Genomic DNA, 15,303 nt, shown 5'->3' on the forward strand with positions numbered 1-15,303 from the left:
CTCTCCATCTCATTTGGCAAGTTGTCAGAGCATTTATTTGCAAGCAGCACAAAAGCTCCCTTCTGGCTGGCACCCTGCATGGGCTGAAACATGAAAGGAAACCCCCTCGTCGCTCCATCAACAAGCTCGACTCGAGTTTCCCCCGCCTGCCTCCGCGGTATCCGTGAAAGTTATTGGCAGCTCGAATACGGATTATCCATACGGAGTATCCGTACAGACTGACGAAGGCGGGGTGTTGCTGCTCGACACTTGAGGGCCATCAGCATCTGGTGGGCAGACAACGAGGCCAGCGGGGAATAGTAAGGGTCAAACCAGTTGCCAAGCAAACGCCGCGCGCCCATCAAAAAAACGACGGGCGATCTGCTCTCTCGGTCTGGGCGAAGATAAGGGCAGTGACACCTCACTTCCAGAATAAGGCTAGGTTAGCCTTTCAGAATCCCATCCCATCGCTCGGCACTCGAATCGCTTGGCTTTTGTCCTCGCACCTCGTCCAGAAAGACGACAAGAGAAGCCAATGGTGCGGGGAGCTAAGCTACCGTAGTCGGCCAGTTCTACACCGACGAGTCCAATTTTGAGACGGCTTCGGCGCGTTGCCCCGAAGACGTGGCGGCCACGCCTTTCCCCGGCCACCTTCCACAGTGAAGCCAAATGCAGCCAACAAGCACACTATCTGAAGCAAAAACATCGGGCGTGTCTCTCTCGCCGTGTCGCTCGCCCAAATGCAACATGGAAGCCTGCGCATTCGGCATGTTCCAGAGAGGTACGGAGTAGATCCTCAACCCACCTCCACCTCCGGTCCCCCGCATGTCATGCCATGCCCACCAACAAGCGACGAATCCCAGCTGCGACTCTGAGGTTGCAACTTGCGAGTCTGCCTACCCACCTAGGTAGTCGAGCATCGAACTGCCCCTCCCCTGGTTCAGCGGCAACGCGAAACGGGGGTTGACGTCTGCTTCCCGCAAAGCCACCAAGTGGTAGCAGCAGAGTTATTTGGGGTGGTTCCCGGCTGTGGCCTTGAACCTATTTTTCCTTTCGTTCGTTTTGAGTAGGTCGCCAGGGAGGAGACGTGATGCCTGTGCAACGTGGTTCTGGTTCGCAGTTGACAAAAAAGCACTGATCATTATCCCTTCTCTGTCGCTGTCGGCCCTTGTCGTAAGGTCTCTTATTTTCGTATATTGGACCTCAGAGGGGCAATTTGGAACAGTTCTAGAGACATTGACCAAGGTAAGGGCAGATGTCTAAAGTGTACCAATATCTGGTTTCTTCTAGTCCGCAGGGAGGGTGGGTACATACTCATCGCAGACTTGGCGATTGTGCATCAAACGCCCGTACTGTATGGTGTAGGTCCGTCGAAGTTCTCAGTCATGACAAGGTGCGAACAATACTTGGCGCTTTCTCTTTTCAGATTGTACATCGAGTACAGATGTGACAGACATTGAGATGAGCCCAGTTGTAGAGGGAAGCTACTGATCAGCTCGTGTGACTATGAACCTTGAACGGTCCACCTCGAACGACCTACTTTCGCGATAAAGTTCATTGAGGACAGTCCTGGGTGTTCTTACATAGACACTTACGACGGCACATTCCCTTGTGCCTCTATTCTAGAAGGCAATGAACCTCCTTATTGGGTGTTCCGTCACCTTTTCCGGTTCGACGTTGTCCGAGATATGCGCTGCTCCGTCCACCCGACCTACAAGCGGCTCCCGCATGGATTCTTTCTTACAAGTCAAGGATTGCTGGATATTCGCCGCCTCAAGAACCTCGCAATGGAGGAATTCCTTCCGGAGCCTCGCGGTGTCTTCATTATTTTGATCCTCTCTGCGAGACTCCGCGGAAACGATGGGATAAGGAGAACAGTGTAGCTCTCTGAACAAGCCAAGGATTGCGGGCTGCTCCTCTGCATACCGCCGACAAATCGCTAGTAAAACTATTGATCTCGAACCGAGACGGCAACGTGGCTACCAGCCCCAGCAGCCAAGTTTGTCAGTAATTCTCATCTCATATAAGCCAGGCCCGGAGAAGACCCTTTCGAGCCATGGCCTTGTTTATTCCACCTCACGCGTGTTTCCACGACCTCGACATCAAATGAAGTAAGATGATCTCACTTTTTCTAACAACCATCGTGGTATCAATGTGAGTGTACATCAACGGCAGTGGGCCGGAATTTCCGAGGAAGTTTATAGCATGATCTAGAAGATGAGGTAGCTAGTCGGGGCTGAGAGTATGTCGTCCACGAAGCGGCCTCGGCCGGTCTTCTCTAATGGATCGTCAGGCTGTTTATCGGAATGATAAATTTTCATTCATTTACAAGGAATGATTGGCATAGGGTTTAACCACTCAAAGAGGTCTATCGAGGATGTTGACGTCGTCAAAGACCCGCCATCATACGTCCGGAGTGAACGTTGGGCAGAACCAAGCCAAGAAGGGTTCACTTGCTATAACTGTTGAATTCTTCGCCACGCGGGAGACAGGACTTTGGAGAGTGAAACTTCTCACGGCTTCATATGGGAAGCTGAGCTCATGATCGGGAACTGAAATCCTCTCATGGGTGCATTACTCACGCGGTCATAAGGAGCAACAGACGGCTCACTTCTTGATGCATCAACAGATGGAATAGCCGCATGATGAGGTCTTTGTGAATTTTGATATCGGAAGATGACGAGCTCATAACGAGCCCCACGCTGGCGTGAAACATGTTGGTTCGAGTAGTCACCATGTTGCGATCTTGCCGGGCGTGTCGAAGACGGAGTTCGGAGTCGAATACAAGCATGTCGTCTTTGGGTAGACTGATCCAGTCGGGTCTCTAGCAGTGCTTTCCTTCCAACGCCGTCCCTTCTAAGAGTAGCCTCTTACGATTGTAACGAATAGTCATTCGATCTGGCAGGCGGGATTGTATTCGGTCCTCCTGGACGGGTTATAGGACGCGTATCTCACAAATGTAACTAGATACCCGGGAAGTACAAGTCCACAAGAGACTGGACTAACAACAGAAATTTGTTGTATGTAAAGACCTGGAAAGCTTCTTCGGTAATATAGGAATTCCATATACAAGGGACCTGGCGTTATTCTCATGAGATAGATGGACGACCTTCTAAGTCATATACAAGCCGACAGCCTATATTCAACGAGGACATCAAACCTGACATCATCACCGTGTGTCAACCTTGAACAACTGGAGCATGAACGAGTTCATTCTGCATCACTCAGCCGCTATAATTGATAATCAGAGTGGCTGGTCCGGGAGGACAGATCGACTTCCAAGCACCTAGAATATCAGAATCACCGCCCGCGCGTGCACGACCATGATAGAGCCAGACTTGAGGCAAAAGCGTTTCCCTTCTTCTTCCAGAAAGCTGTACTGGACTCCTCTCAATTTAGCCCTGCTACTTAAGGTCTATGTAAGAGCAAAACAATATTCCGAAATCTAGTGGCACTCGAGGCCAAAACGGACCTACCTAGCATTGCCAAACTTCTCTCTCGTGACATCGAATCTCTTCACCCAACCGTGAGAGATGGTCACCATATGGGACACTACTCTTCGGGGAACAGAAAACAGGGCAGAAAGAATCAATTTAGATAGACTCAATGCAGGTAGATACCTGAGATCATTGCCGTCAAGGAATAACTGCATTAAGCGCGCTTCCCCCTGCCCCGTTGTTCAACTCTCTCAGCAGCTCACCGCAGCTATATACGTCGGGACCGAAGAAAGTCCCCAGCCAGTCTCTACCAACAGGTAGATGTGTCCCCAAGATCTACCCCCCATCTCGCAAGCAGCGTTGAGTGGTCAGGATCTCTGGGCCTAGTTTATCCGGGAGAACTTGTCAATGACGTCCGGCTTCATCTTGTATCAAAAACTTGGAAACGACTTTTCTGGAGAGGTGAACACAAAATAAAGACGACCAAACCAGCTCCCAAGTAAACGACAGAAAGAAGGAGGCACAAACGTTGACATGTCCATACAAATCGAGTTGAATACAAGATATCCGTAGGTCGACCTGTGAACCTAACCTCGGCGAGCAGCACATGAACATCTTCCCCAGGCTCATGAACAACACAAAACTCAGCAACAGGTCCCGGAGAAGCCATGTGATTTCACTCGTATACAGCCGCATCCTACTCTGCACGGATAATCAAGCTCCTTTTCCGTCCATGAGAAACCGGTCATCGTATCACCTCAACAGTCAAAAAGCCTTCACTTGATACCCCCCGCATGTGTTTGCCTTTCGAGCTTCCCTCTTTCAAAACGCGGGGTTCATCCGCCTCGCAGGGATGAGCTGCGTCAGCAGTAGCAGTGCACCTCGTTTTACCTAGTACCCGGGATACCTTAGACAGAGCAGCTTAGAAATTCCCATCAACCCATTGCGTAGACTTCTCATCCTTCAGGGGGTCCACAGACGAACCAACAAGCGTGCCAAGCTGTTACCTCTATGAGCCACCTAATCGTAATTTGCTGTAAAAGCCAGTACCGTACTTTGTAGTGTTGCAGTAGCAGCTCGTGCGGCACGCCGCCGCCGCCATCGCCCCCAACGCCCCCAAAGGGAACAAGGTGGGAGAAAGCCTCACTTCCACAGCACCTTACCACCGCAGTGCACGCTTACCTTACCTTACTCCTCACAGCCCGTGAGACCCCCCCCTGCTGGAAAAAAAGCCTCTTTGGAATTCCGTTTGTCATGTAAACTGCCCATTCGACGAATTCACGGCCATCACGTAACCAGGGGCACGAATAATGCCATTTCTCGCCCATTCAATCAGCGGAATTTACCCTATTGATGGCAAAGCTATTGCTAGCAAGCTTCTTACGTACAAAAAGGGACCACTTCGTCCCCTCCCTCGCTCGTGGTCGTTTCCCATCCCCGCGCTATTCATTCTTTTCCCCATCTTTTGCCCCCGCCCTCCCTATAGCACCTTGGCTCTCGCTGTTCATGGCTCGGCTCGGAACCCGCATAGTCGAAAGAAACCATTGGACCATTCGACAATTACAAAGACGTACGGGTATATGATTTCAATATCGAATCTTCATTCCTATCTCGGCTTCTCTTTTTTTCGACTATGGTTGGGCTTGCTTTGTATGCAGACCCATTTGCGATGAGCAACTGCGGCAGAGGTATCGCTGAGCAACAAAGAGGAGAGTAAAAGAAAAAATCACCATCGAAACATCTCATGTCATGACCATTCGAGCGCGCATTCCCCGCCTTTCTTTATCTCATATTGAGATTCTGATGCAAAACCCCAGGCGGTATGGTGTGTGGTATCGATATCGGGACCGCGCCAACCCAATAGGAGAAAAAAGTTTGAATATCGCTCATGAGCTGTTGTACCTCGCCCATACAGGGCCTCGCGTCGAGGCGCCGTGTCTCAATACACCGGGGCTTGGTCGCTACGTCCGCCCTGGACACCGGGGCTCGAGTCCCACGGCCCGGGCGATCGTACCGGCGGTACCCGGATGTTCCGAATAGCAGTGAACCCGGGCCCGAGGTCTCGGTCTTGATCGCTGCTTGCCGCACTACTCATCCCGCTGTTGTTCGACATACCGCCGCTGCTGTTCGTTCTCGAATGGGACAACCCTCTCGGACTGATGCTTCCAATGCTCTCACTCCCACGTCGCGGCAGTTGCGGTATTGAGTTCTGTCGGATAGGCTGAGGCATGAGTTCGGCGTTGGGGCTGATGGGCTGTATTCGCAAGTGCGACATGCCAAAGTCCCAGCCGCCGTATTGATGAACACAGTGAGGCTCCTTAATGTCGCAGTATTTGGTCAACAACTGGTACACTTGTGTTTGCACCTCGGCCGCTGAGGGTCGATCCATCGGATTCGCCGATAGCATACGGGCAACAATGTGCATTAAGGGTACGATGCCTCGGAACACGAGGCCTCCATCGGATTCGGATACCTTCTTTGACGCCTCCTTTGCTAGTGTCGACATCCAGGACTCGACCTGTCCGAGGTTCTTGTGAAATGACGAATCCAAAACGGCACCACCACGACCGGGGGTCTTGTGCTTGGCAGCACGGTGTGCGGCAAAACTTTTGGTTGTCTTTTTGACGAGGAAGCTCATCAGGTCCAAGATGACACAGCCAAGCGAGAAGATGTCGGCGGCTTGCGGGTTCAGATGTGGGTTGGGCGTGTTCAGCATCGCATTTGGGCTACCCGGGTTGTCACTCCTTGGGATGGAGAAGTTGGTGTGCGTCTCCGGAGACGTCGATATCGCCATCGTCGCCATACGGCCTAAAGGACTCGTCGGACCGCCTGTCGGGCGAAACCATTGTTCCGGGGCTGCGTAGTCGTATGACTCCCGGTCAAACGAATTCTTGTCCGTGTAACCGGCTAGAACCTCGGCGTTTAGTCTCGTGAAATCCGAGTAAAAGATGTGGAGCTGACTGGTGAAGAGTATAGATGAAGGTTTGATGTTCCCGTGGCATAGCCTTCTGCTGTGAAGGTAGGCGAGGGTGTCAGCGAGACAGAGGATCCAGTTCATAATCGTCCGTCTCCGCTCCTTCTTTGAGAGATTCTTAAAGTTAGATGGCGTATTGCCAAAGAAAGACTTCAGGTTGGAGTCGGTAGCAGGGGTAAAGAGGACGTATGCCGCTCCGATCTGCGTGTATGAAGCGTAATACGATACCAAGTGGTCATTCTGGATGCCCCTGATGCTATTGATGATCTCGACGAACTCGCCTTTGGAGAGCTGGCCGAACCCGTTCCCGAGTGGGATGCGGCGTCGGTAAAAGACTGTACCGGGACAGTTGGGGAGGACGACCTTGTCTACTGAAGTATTCCCCGCCGGTCTGCGCTCGACGACCTCGAGAGGAACAATTTCGTACTCGTTAAAGACGACGTGGTCGCCTCGTTGGAAGGGCTTGAGCAGATAGGTGAACTGGCGAGAAAAAAACTTGCGCTCAATCTTATCGTCCCTTTGAGCCGTCAACCTAAGCCGCTCGACATGCTCGGAAGATATGGGCAGGTCATGGTCGTCCCATGAGTCGTCGACGATGCCGAAGATCTGATCTGGAATCTTGAGGTCGACGAGAATCAAGAAGATGCGCTTGGCCTTGTTGTTGATCCAGTCCCAATACGTCTCATCCGTCAAACCATCACCAAAAGCTAGTGGCTGGCTTAGGCGCTCAATCTCCTCTGGTAAGAGGTACTGACAGACGAACTGTCTCGTGACAGTAGCGTCAATCTTTGAAGCATCCCACCACTGACCCATGGTGCCCGTTGTCCAAAAATCCAGAGGTTGGTCTCGTGACGGCCGTTCAGCCTTGCGGAGACGTCGGGTCAGCCGCGTGTAGCTGGCTCACGGGCTCGATGTTCCACTTGGGGTTTGGCGTGTCCTGGGTTGCTTCGCGCAGTTGCTGGCCCCCTGAAATGCGGTGACGTGCCTGCCGTCTAGGACGCTGGCGATACAGGCTGCATTACCGCGTGCCTCAGAGCCCGGTTCTTGGGGGGAGAAGCAGCCGGAGGTCGGGATGTGGGAGCTGGAAGCTGAGAGCTGCGAGCTGCAAAAATAGGTCCAGCAAAAAAGAGATTATTGGGAGTGTGTGAGGTTTATGTTTGAGACGAAGCAGATCAGATTGGTACTGGACGGGAACGGAATTATTTTCATGGGGTCAGAGGAAGTGTCGGGTTGGTGGTCAGTTCCATGTCGAGTCCGTCCGTCCACGTCTGCTTCCATGTTTGGGCACCCTCAGTTAAAGAGAGAAGGCAGCTTACCCTTACCTTTGGCTTTCGCGGCAGCCCTTGTACCGCGTCTCGCAAAGACGTAAGCAGAGGTACTTTGGTCCCCGTTCTCGATGGGCAAATGGGGCCCCAACACTCGTCTACAATTGCCCAGTATCAGCAAGTCCACACACCCAGGATGGGGCGTATTTGGCTTTTGCCTTTGGGGACGCAGCGGGCGGCATAGCGGGGGCAAGGTTGGCAACACACTAGTAACAGAAGGCGAAGAAGGCCCCGGCGTACGGCTTGCGGGCGCAAGCGCGGTTGCATGAGCCATCAGTCTCATTCTCGCGTGCCCTCGCCCCGTCTGCGTCTTCCAGTTGGAGAAGGGGGGAACGAGGTCTGCGGGACGGCTTGTATCTGTACCTGCACCTGTACTTGTACGAAGCACCCGAACCCTGTCCCCTACTCGTAAGCCTGCCGCTGCCGTGGCCATTGTAGACGGTGATGGTACATTCGAGGTGCCCGTCGAGGTGCCCGGTGAAAGATCTCCCCTGGCCCTGAGTCTCCTCAAGTTGCGTTTACTTTGCCGGCACTCTCGTGATGGGGAACTCTGAGCTTGTGGCTCGCATGACGTGGTAAGCTCATTGGCCGGACTGGCGGCGCGATAAGAAAACCTTCGAGTCCGAGAGTGATGGTTGTCCCATATGGTACGGATAAGTAGTCGTCTCTTCTGTATTAGTTAGTTAACCTTGGTTAGTTAACCTTGGGTCCGTCGTCTATTCGGCAAAACGCGCCAAATTCGTTCTGGCAGCCTGACAGGCACGCTTTTCAAGTTCGCTGGCGGGATGCCGCACGCACCCGGGGTGCATGGCATCGTACATTGCCAGTCAGCAGTTGCTGGATGGGGGCTTGCCTTTTCTTGCTGTTACACTGCTTCGTCCACAGCGCATCGTGGCCGATCCCCCATGCCGTGCGGGTGAACAATGAATGCATTCTTGGCGTGCGCGGGCGTCGACTGAATGTATGTTGAATGCACGCGACATCAATGATGCTCGTCGCATCAGGTCATTGCGCAGCCAGCTCGCTCCCGACTCTCGCACCTCGCACCTCGCAGGCTCGCATATCGTAGGCTCGTACTAAAGACCCTGAGGCGGACCCCTCTATCAGGGGTTTAGCTGGCCAACGTCATGGCTCGCAGCGTACAGCGTGGGCGATGGTGGGGTATCCCCAAGGACGTATGTACTGCAGTTGGTAGGGGTCGACAAGAAAGACCCCCACTCTGAGACCATATCTTTTTCCAAAGTTGAGCTTCAGACGTGTCCGCGGCTTGAATGCGGTCGCTGCGTCCGCCTTGAAAGATGGGCAGCATCAAACATCGTTGCGCGACAAGAAGCGAGGATGGCAGAAATTCGATAGGGCGTACGGTATGCTGCGTACGTGACCTGACCTGACCTGTCTTGGAGGGGAAATATGCTCGCAGACTCCGTGAACAGGCTTCGGGGAGCCAACAGACAAATAGGAGCACTGCACTGCGCAGACGAGCGGGCGTTTTCAAAGTCTGGCCGCCGGGAGGGCGGCGGTACAACCGGTGGGCACCGGCAGGCTGGCTCATTGCCAGGCAAAAGGCAGGCCGCGAGCCAGGATTTCCCAACTGATTCCTTCAACCCACACACTCTCCTGCGCGAGCCCCCGGTTCATTTAGGCTCCCCGGCACCAACAGGAGGTTCCATCGATCGGCGACTGTCGAATAATAATGGACGGGTTGGGACACAGAGATCAATGGTTGGTGTCGAGGGAGGCACGGGAGGGTCGTAGTGTGCCGTTTTGGGTATGCTTTTTTGGGTATTTTGGTCGTAGAAGCTCGAGAGCACCAGGCGCTTGGATACTCGCTGTCTTGGCTAAACCCTGCATCGTGCCATGCCATGTCTGATCACAGCAGATTCCGGGGCAGCACACGAGCTGTTGAAGGAGTCGTTCTGCGGTGTTGTTATCAAGAAAGTGCCCGTATATCCGCAAGGTAGTGTACGGATATTCTGCTGCACCAGGAGAGACGTTGCGGGCAACAAGGCAGGCGAAGTGCAGATTCTCTATTGGAGCATCAGCATGAGCATGAGCATGCCCCCGGCCTCTCCTCATCACGATTCACCCGGCGGTACCATGTTCGTTTGATAACCATCGAGTGTCTCCAGGCTTGCTTGATTGGACGCTGAAGCGGGAGAGATGACATGACTGGTGTCCGAGTTGCGATCGGGAGCGAAGGATTGTGATGCAGAAGTGAATTGCCAGGATGAGAGTCAGAGTGCCAGGCTCTTGACGTCCGCCGGCCGGTGTCAGTGGAGAGAGTGGAGGTTGGCTCGCTAGACGGGAAAAGGAATGGAAGGAAGGGTGGGAGCGGCGGGGGGAGGGGGTCCAGACGGAAGCTGCTGCTCTTGCTGCTCTTGCTGCAAGGTCACAGTGGAAGGTGCGAGCTGGAATGCAGTGGTGGGGTCGGACTTGCTCCGCGTGCGTTCCTCAACTGAGCGGGAGGGGGACGAAAGTACCGGTACCTCGCCTACCTCCAGCCAGCCATACTTGCTTAATGGCACCTGGGGCCTTATGTAAGGGAAGCCGGAATTGCTGGATTTCTCCTCCAAAAGACAAGAGCACTCACTCATATCGCGACAGCGGCCTGACATGGATGGGACTGAGCCGAGTTGGCGCTTGACAGTTGTTGGTAGTCACGATCGCCAGATCTGTCCCAGGCTCTCGGAGTGGCCCTGGGCCCGCTTTCTAGCCATCTCAACTTCTCCTCCCACTCGATATAAGAGATGCTTAACTGAGGAAGCAGGATTGGACAAGAGCCTGGAATAGCAAGATCGACGCACTCATTACCCTCTCACACTCACTTAACTTGCTACGACCCTTTCACTGGCGACCAGAGACTACGTGTATGCTCTTCCACATGCTCATTCGACGCTCACCCTAGTGGCGATCCCCCGGATTACTCGACATTTGCCGTATGTCTACACTTGCTTCATACGCTGTCATTTCTCTCTTCACGATGATTGAATCGGTACACGAACTCTTCCTCGTGTTCACCTTTCATTGCCCAGCAAACGGTTGCCTTGGCGGGACGCACAAAAGCACTCTCTGTGTACCTTAAGAATAGGTTACCGGCGTTCCTACGAATAGATTGTGTCCACTCAAGGATCCGGGCGAGACTCTTACGCGCCCGCAAAGCTAGGCCCGCAAACGTCTCTCCCTGCACCATCCTCATCTGACATCTGACAAACTAATGAGTTGCAACGAGTATCCGTACATGTAGCCCGAGAGTTTAATGTACCCTGCGCTGACTACCTGTGGCCGACCCAAGCTTCCTTATTACCTCGCATGCTGCAAGGTGCCCATTTCTTGCACTAGCAGTCCAGCAATCGGCCTCGGAGTCTGTTGCTCTCGAGGCCAAGGGCTAGGCCGGGCCTGAAAGTCAAACCGGGGCCCATTGTCGATACAGCCATGCCTCGCAAACGCAACACAGATTCCAAAGGTACTAGGATCTAATAAGAAGAGAGCATATCTTCTTGACGTTCGGCGAGATGCTTCATTCATGTACGAGTAACTCAGAGGTGTGCCATGCTACCTCTAGCCAAGCAAAGACTTGGTCGCTCGCTTGGCGGGGCTCCAACGAAAGCCACCGAAAAAAAGTCGACTCTCTCGATCACACCTCTATTGGCCCGCCGCAAGTCTTGGAAAACGAAAGAAACGGGCGCTGGTGATGGTGAGTGTGTCACCGGCAAGCCATTCGGTCCATACCACAAAGGTCGCAAAACCCACGCAACATGACGTGCCTTATCGCACTACACATCCGATTAGATGTTTATATTATGATATTGATTGAGAGATACTCTATCGTGGACCGAAGACGGTTGTCGAGATCTGTGAAACTCAAAGCTACTTCCAAAGCCAAGGTCTCACGATCAAGGACACAATGTGCAACATCCTCGTGTACTCGAGCTCACCATCTATTGGCTGCGGTGGGTACTTATCCAGCAACAGCAACAGCAACTCTTCGGTCACCCGAAATGGCCAAGCGTGCAGAAGAAGTCCGGAGAACCGTGTTGATCTGAAGTTGAAACTTCGGATCACACCTCAATGATTAATGATTGCAAAGCAGCATGCTCCGTACTAAGGTTGACATTGCGACGGAGTCACGGAGGTTTGCTTGGCTCCCTCGGAGCGAACATCTGAACATTTGAAGCGGCGCATACAGGATTGAGCTACCTATCCATCTACCTATCCATCTCCCTAACCATCGAAGAGCCAAAGGTGACCTCCACTTAAATTTGCGCCACCTGAGTACATTAAAGGTACGTAAAGTACCTCATATACCTTACTTACCTACATCTCGACTCGTCTCACGTTGCGGATGTGTCTGCCGAGCAAAGGGCACGGCGACAAACCAACGTTGAAACTTTGCAACTCTGTGTTTAATCCAAAATCCAGAGTTACGGGCCCTGGCCTGGACGTGAGTCCCGTCAAAAGTCCCTTTCGCAGTCCCAGCTCGGCCGTCCGACACCAGCCTCAATTTCTGGATTGAAATTGATACAATTTCCCCTTTACAGAATCTGGTATTGGAAGCAACCCCCATACAAAGCCACAGCACTCCAAGAGACTCACTCGGTTATCCCAAAGATGACGACGTCTGAGCGGCTCTTCATTCCGCTGCGCAAATGATCAGTGCTTCGCGGTGGAGGGCGGTGAACAGCTGCCGAGTTTCGGATTCACGGAGTGTTGAAGCTGACTGGTTCGGGCGAGAGATGCGGCCCTCCCCGCCTGGCCCGTGAGATAAGATGATACTTTGTGTCGGTGCCCGCGTCACATATACCACCAAAGTATCCCCGAAACAGTTGGCGGGTGCATGGGGCCCGGGTGACAAAGTGCCCCGCAAAGCCCCAAGCTTCCGGACCCAGGGAGGACTTGAGGCTACGACATCTCAACTCTAAACACGTAACGTGGCTGGCATCCCGCTGTTAGGGAATCTCGGAGCATCGCCATCACCTACCCTTTTACGCCTCCCATCCTCCATTCGCCTCCGACCGACGGTGCCGAGACGCACTCCGCAGCATGGCCTCTTGAAAGGCATTTCCAGATTCTCCTTTGCATTCTATTCGACACTTTGCGACAGGTTTAATGATAAAATAAAGACCCGACAGACAGGACACACGCACACCCCCAAACACTAACTTTTTTTGGCGTGGATCTACCGCCAAAATGCCCGACTCGATCGATGCTCCGCTGATGGCCGGCCGCCAGGACCGGGACGACGAGCTTGACTACCGGGACGCGGACGAGGAGGCCGACGTGCTACCCGCGTCCATGAAGCATGCACGCCAATCAGGCCCGAGTCTTTTCGTATGGCTTCTCACATTTGCTGCCGGCATCAGTGGATTGCTCTTTGGATGTGAGTCTCAGACCCCAAGCCTGCAGAAGAATAGGAAGATGCTGACCAAACCTTTCTTTGCGCAGATGACACAGGCGTAATATCAGCAACGCTCGTCAAGATCGACACCTCCCTATCGAACCGAGTCCTCACGACATTCGACAAGTCCATCATCACCTCCAGTACCGCCCTCTTCGCCCTCCTCGTCTCCCCCTTTTCCTCCATCGTCGCCGACGCGCTGGGCCGCAAGCGCGTCATCTTCGTCGCCGACATCCTCTTCATCCTCGGCGCCCTGATGCAGGCCTGGGCCGGCACCGTCACCTCCATGGTCATCGGGCGATCCATCGTCGGCCTGGCCGTCGGCGCCGCCAGCTTCGTCGTGCCCCTGTACATTGCCGAGCTCGCGCCCGCCAGCCACCGCGGCCGGCTCGTGACGATGAACGTCCTTTTCATCACCCTCGGCCAGGTCGTTGCATACATCATCGGCTGGGCGTTTGCCGAGTACGGCGACCAGTCGACGGGTTGGCGCTGGATGGTCGGTCTCGGGGCGCTCCCCGCGGCGCTGCAGTGCTCGATCCTCGCCCTCATGCCCGAGTCACCGCGCTGGCTCGTCATGGTGGGCCAGTCGCTCAAGGCCAAGAAGGTCGTCGAGAGGGTGCTGGGGAACACGGTCGGCGGCATGAGGAACGCCGAGGCGGTCATCAAGGAGATTGAGATTGAGATCAGGGAGGAGAGGGAGGTTATGAGGCGCGAGGGTTCGCCGCGCATGGAGTGGTGGGGAGGCTGGCAGGAGCTGTTCTCCGTCGGGAGGAACAAGCGCGCGCTGGTCATCACCTGCCTGCTCCAGGGCCTCCAGCAGCTGTGCGGTTTCAACTCGCTCATGTATTTCTCGGCGACCATTTTCAAGATGGTCGGGTTCGGCACACCCACCCTCACCGCCATGAGCGTCGCCGTCACAAACTTCATCTTCACGGTCGCGGCGCTGTGCCTCATCGACCGCATCGGCCGACGCAAGATCCTGCTCTACTCCCTGCCGTTTATGATCGCGGGCCTGATGCTCTCGGCATACGGCTTCTCCTTCGTCGACCTGCGGCCCGAAACGGCAGCGGCCTCGGAGGGCGGCACGGGCGAGGGGGCGGGCACGGACAGGGGCGCGGCGGTGCTGATCCTCGTCAGCATCATGGGCTACGTCGCGGCGTACGCCCTGGGCCTGGGCAACGTCCCCTGGATGCAGAGCGAGCTGTTCCCGCTCGCGGTGCGGTCGATCGGCAGCGGCGTCTCGACGGCGACCAACTGGGGCGCCAACTTTGTCGTCGGCCTGACGTTCCTCCCGCTCATGGACGCGCTGAGCCCGTCGTGGACCTTTGTGCTCTACGCGCTCGTGTGTCTGGTGGGCTACGGGCTCATCTGGCGCATCTATCCCGAGACGTCGGGGTTGAGTCTCGAGGAGGCAACGAATCTGCTAGAGAACGGATGGGGCGTCCGACGATAGCCTCGAATTGCCGGCGACGCTCTGGCATGCAGCATGGTGCCCATGGTGTGCAATTGTGCATATGGGGATCCTTGATTTTTTCTATCGAGAGGGGTGGGATATCCCCTGGTATTTTACATATTTTAGATGACAATAGCGAATCAAAACAGTCAATTACACTAAAATGATCTTTGCTGTACGGATGCTAATTAGATCGGTATGGCTAGAAGGAAAATTCAGATGTACTCCGTAGATTACCTACAGTAAGGTAGGTACGGATAGAGAGGGAGGGGCGACGAAGCATTCTAGACCTTTCTGGAACGCTTAGGTCGTTGTGTCGAGTGTGGGTGGAGAAACCAGCTCATTCGGGATATTTTTTACCCTCTTATTTCTTCCTGACCTGGACAGTCACTGAAGGAGCCTCGAAGGGCGGAAACCCAGGAGGCGGCAAGAAGCGGCATTGGGCTGTCGCTCTGGGTTGGGCATTCGGCGAGAGGGTCTACAATAGCGGCCGAAGACCGCGGCCCGTGGGAAATTGTGGATGATGTTATCAGCTTGTCAAGAAAATGAGATAGATCGGGGGGCTGTAGGGAGTCAGGACCCACGATCATCATCCTGAAGCCTGAATGGGACATATAATCTCCCCGTAAATCCGTTATTCCCCTTCCTTTTTGTGGTTGACTAGGGTTTTCTGTTTGATTGTGATTATTTCATGTGTGTGATTGCTCTTCATTCTATGGTATTTTTTCTGTGACCGTCTT

General features: G+C 54.0%; 2 protein-coding genes across 2 annotated transcripts; one reads left to right on the plus strand and one right to left on the minus strand.

Moving 5' to 3' along the window:
- Window positions 1-4,891: 4,891 nt before the first annotated feature.
- HER10_EVM0005800 (protein kinase) lies at window positions 4,892-7,800 on the minus strand. Its single transcript, XM_035475404.1, has one exon. It carries the CDS (start codon window positions 7,201-7,203, stop codon window positions 5,356-5,358), a length of 1,848 nt encoding a protein of 615 aa, XP_035329391.1. The 5' UTR covers window positions 7,204-7,800; the 3' UTR covers window positions 4,892-5,355.
- A 2,704-nt stretch (window positions 7,801-10,504) lies between these two features.
- Window positions 10,505-14,829, plus strand: HER10_EVM0012727 (uncharacterized protein). Its single transcript, XM_035482115.1, has 2 exons — window positions 10,505-13,092; window positions 13,158-14,829. The coding sequence occupies exons 1-2, from the start codon at window positions 12,903-12,905 to the stop codon at window positions 14,561-14,563; spliced, it is 1,596 nt and encodes a 531-aa protein (XP_035330242.1). The 5' UTR covers window positions 10,505-12,902; the 3' UTR covers window positions 14,564-14,829.
- The last annotated feature ends 474 nt before the right edge of the window (window positions 14,830-15,303 follow it).

The sequence above is a fragment of the Colletotrichum scovillei genome (genome assembly GCF_011075155.1).
Source record: "Colletotrichum scovillei strain TJNH1 chromosome Unknown Contig00009, whole genome shotgun sequence".
Lineage (NCBI taxonomy): Eukaryota > Fungi > Ascomycota > Sordariomycetes > Glomerellales > Glomerellaceae > Colletotrichum > Colletotrichum scovillei.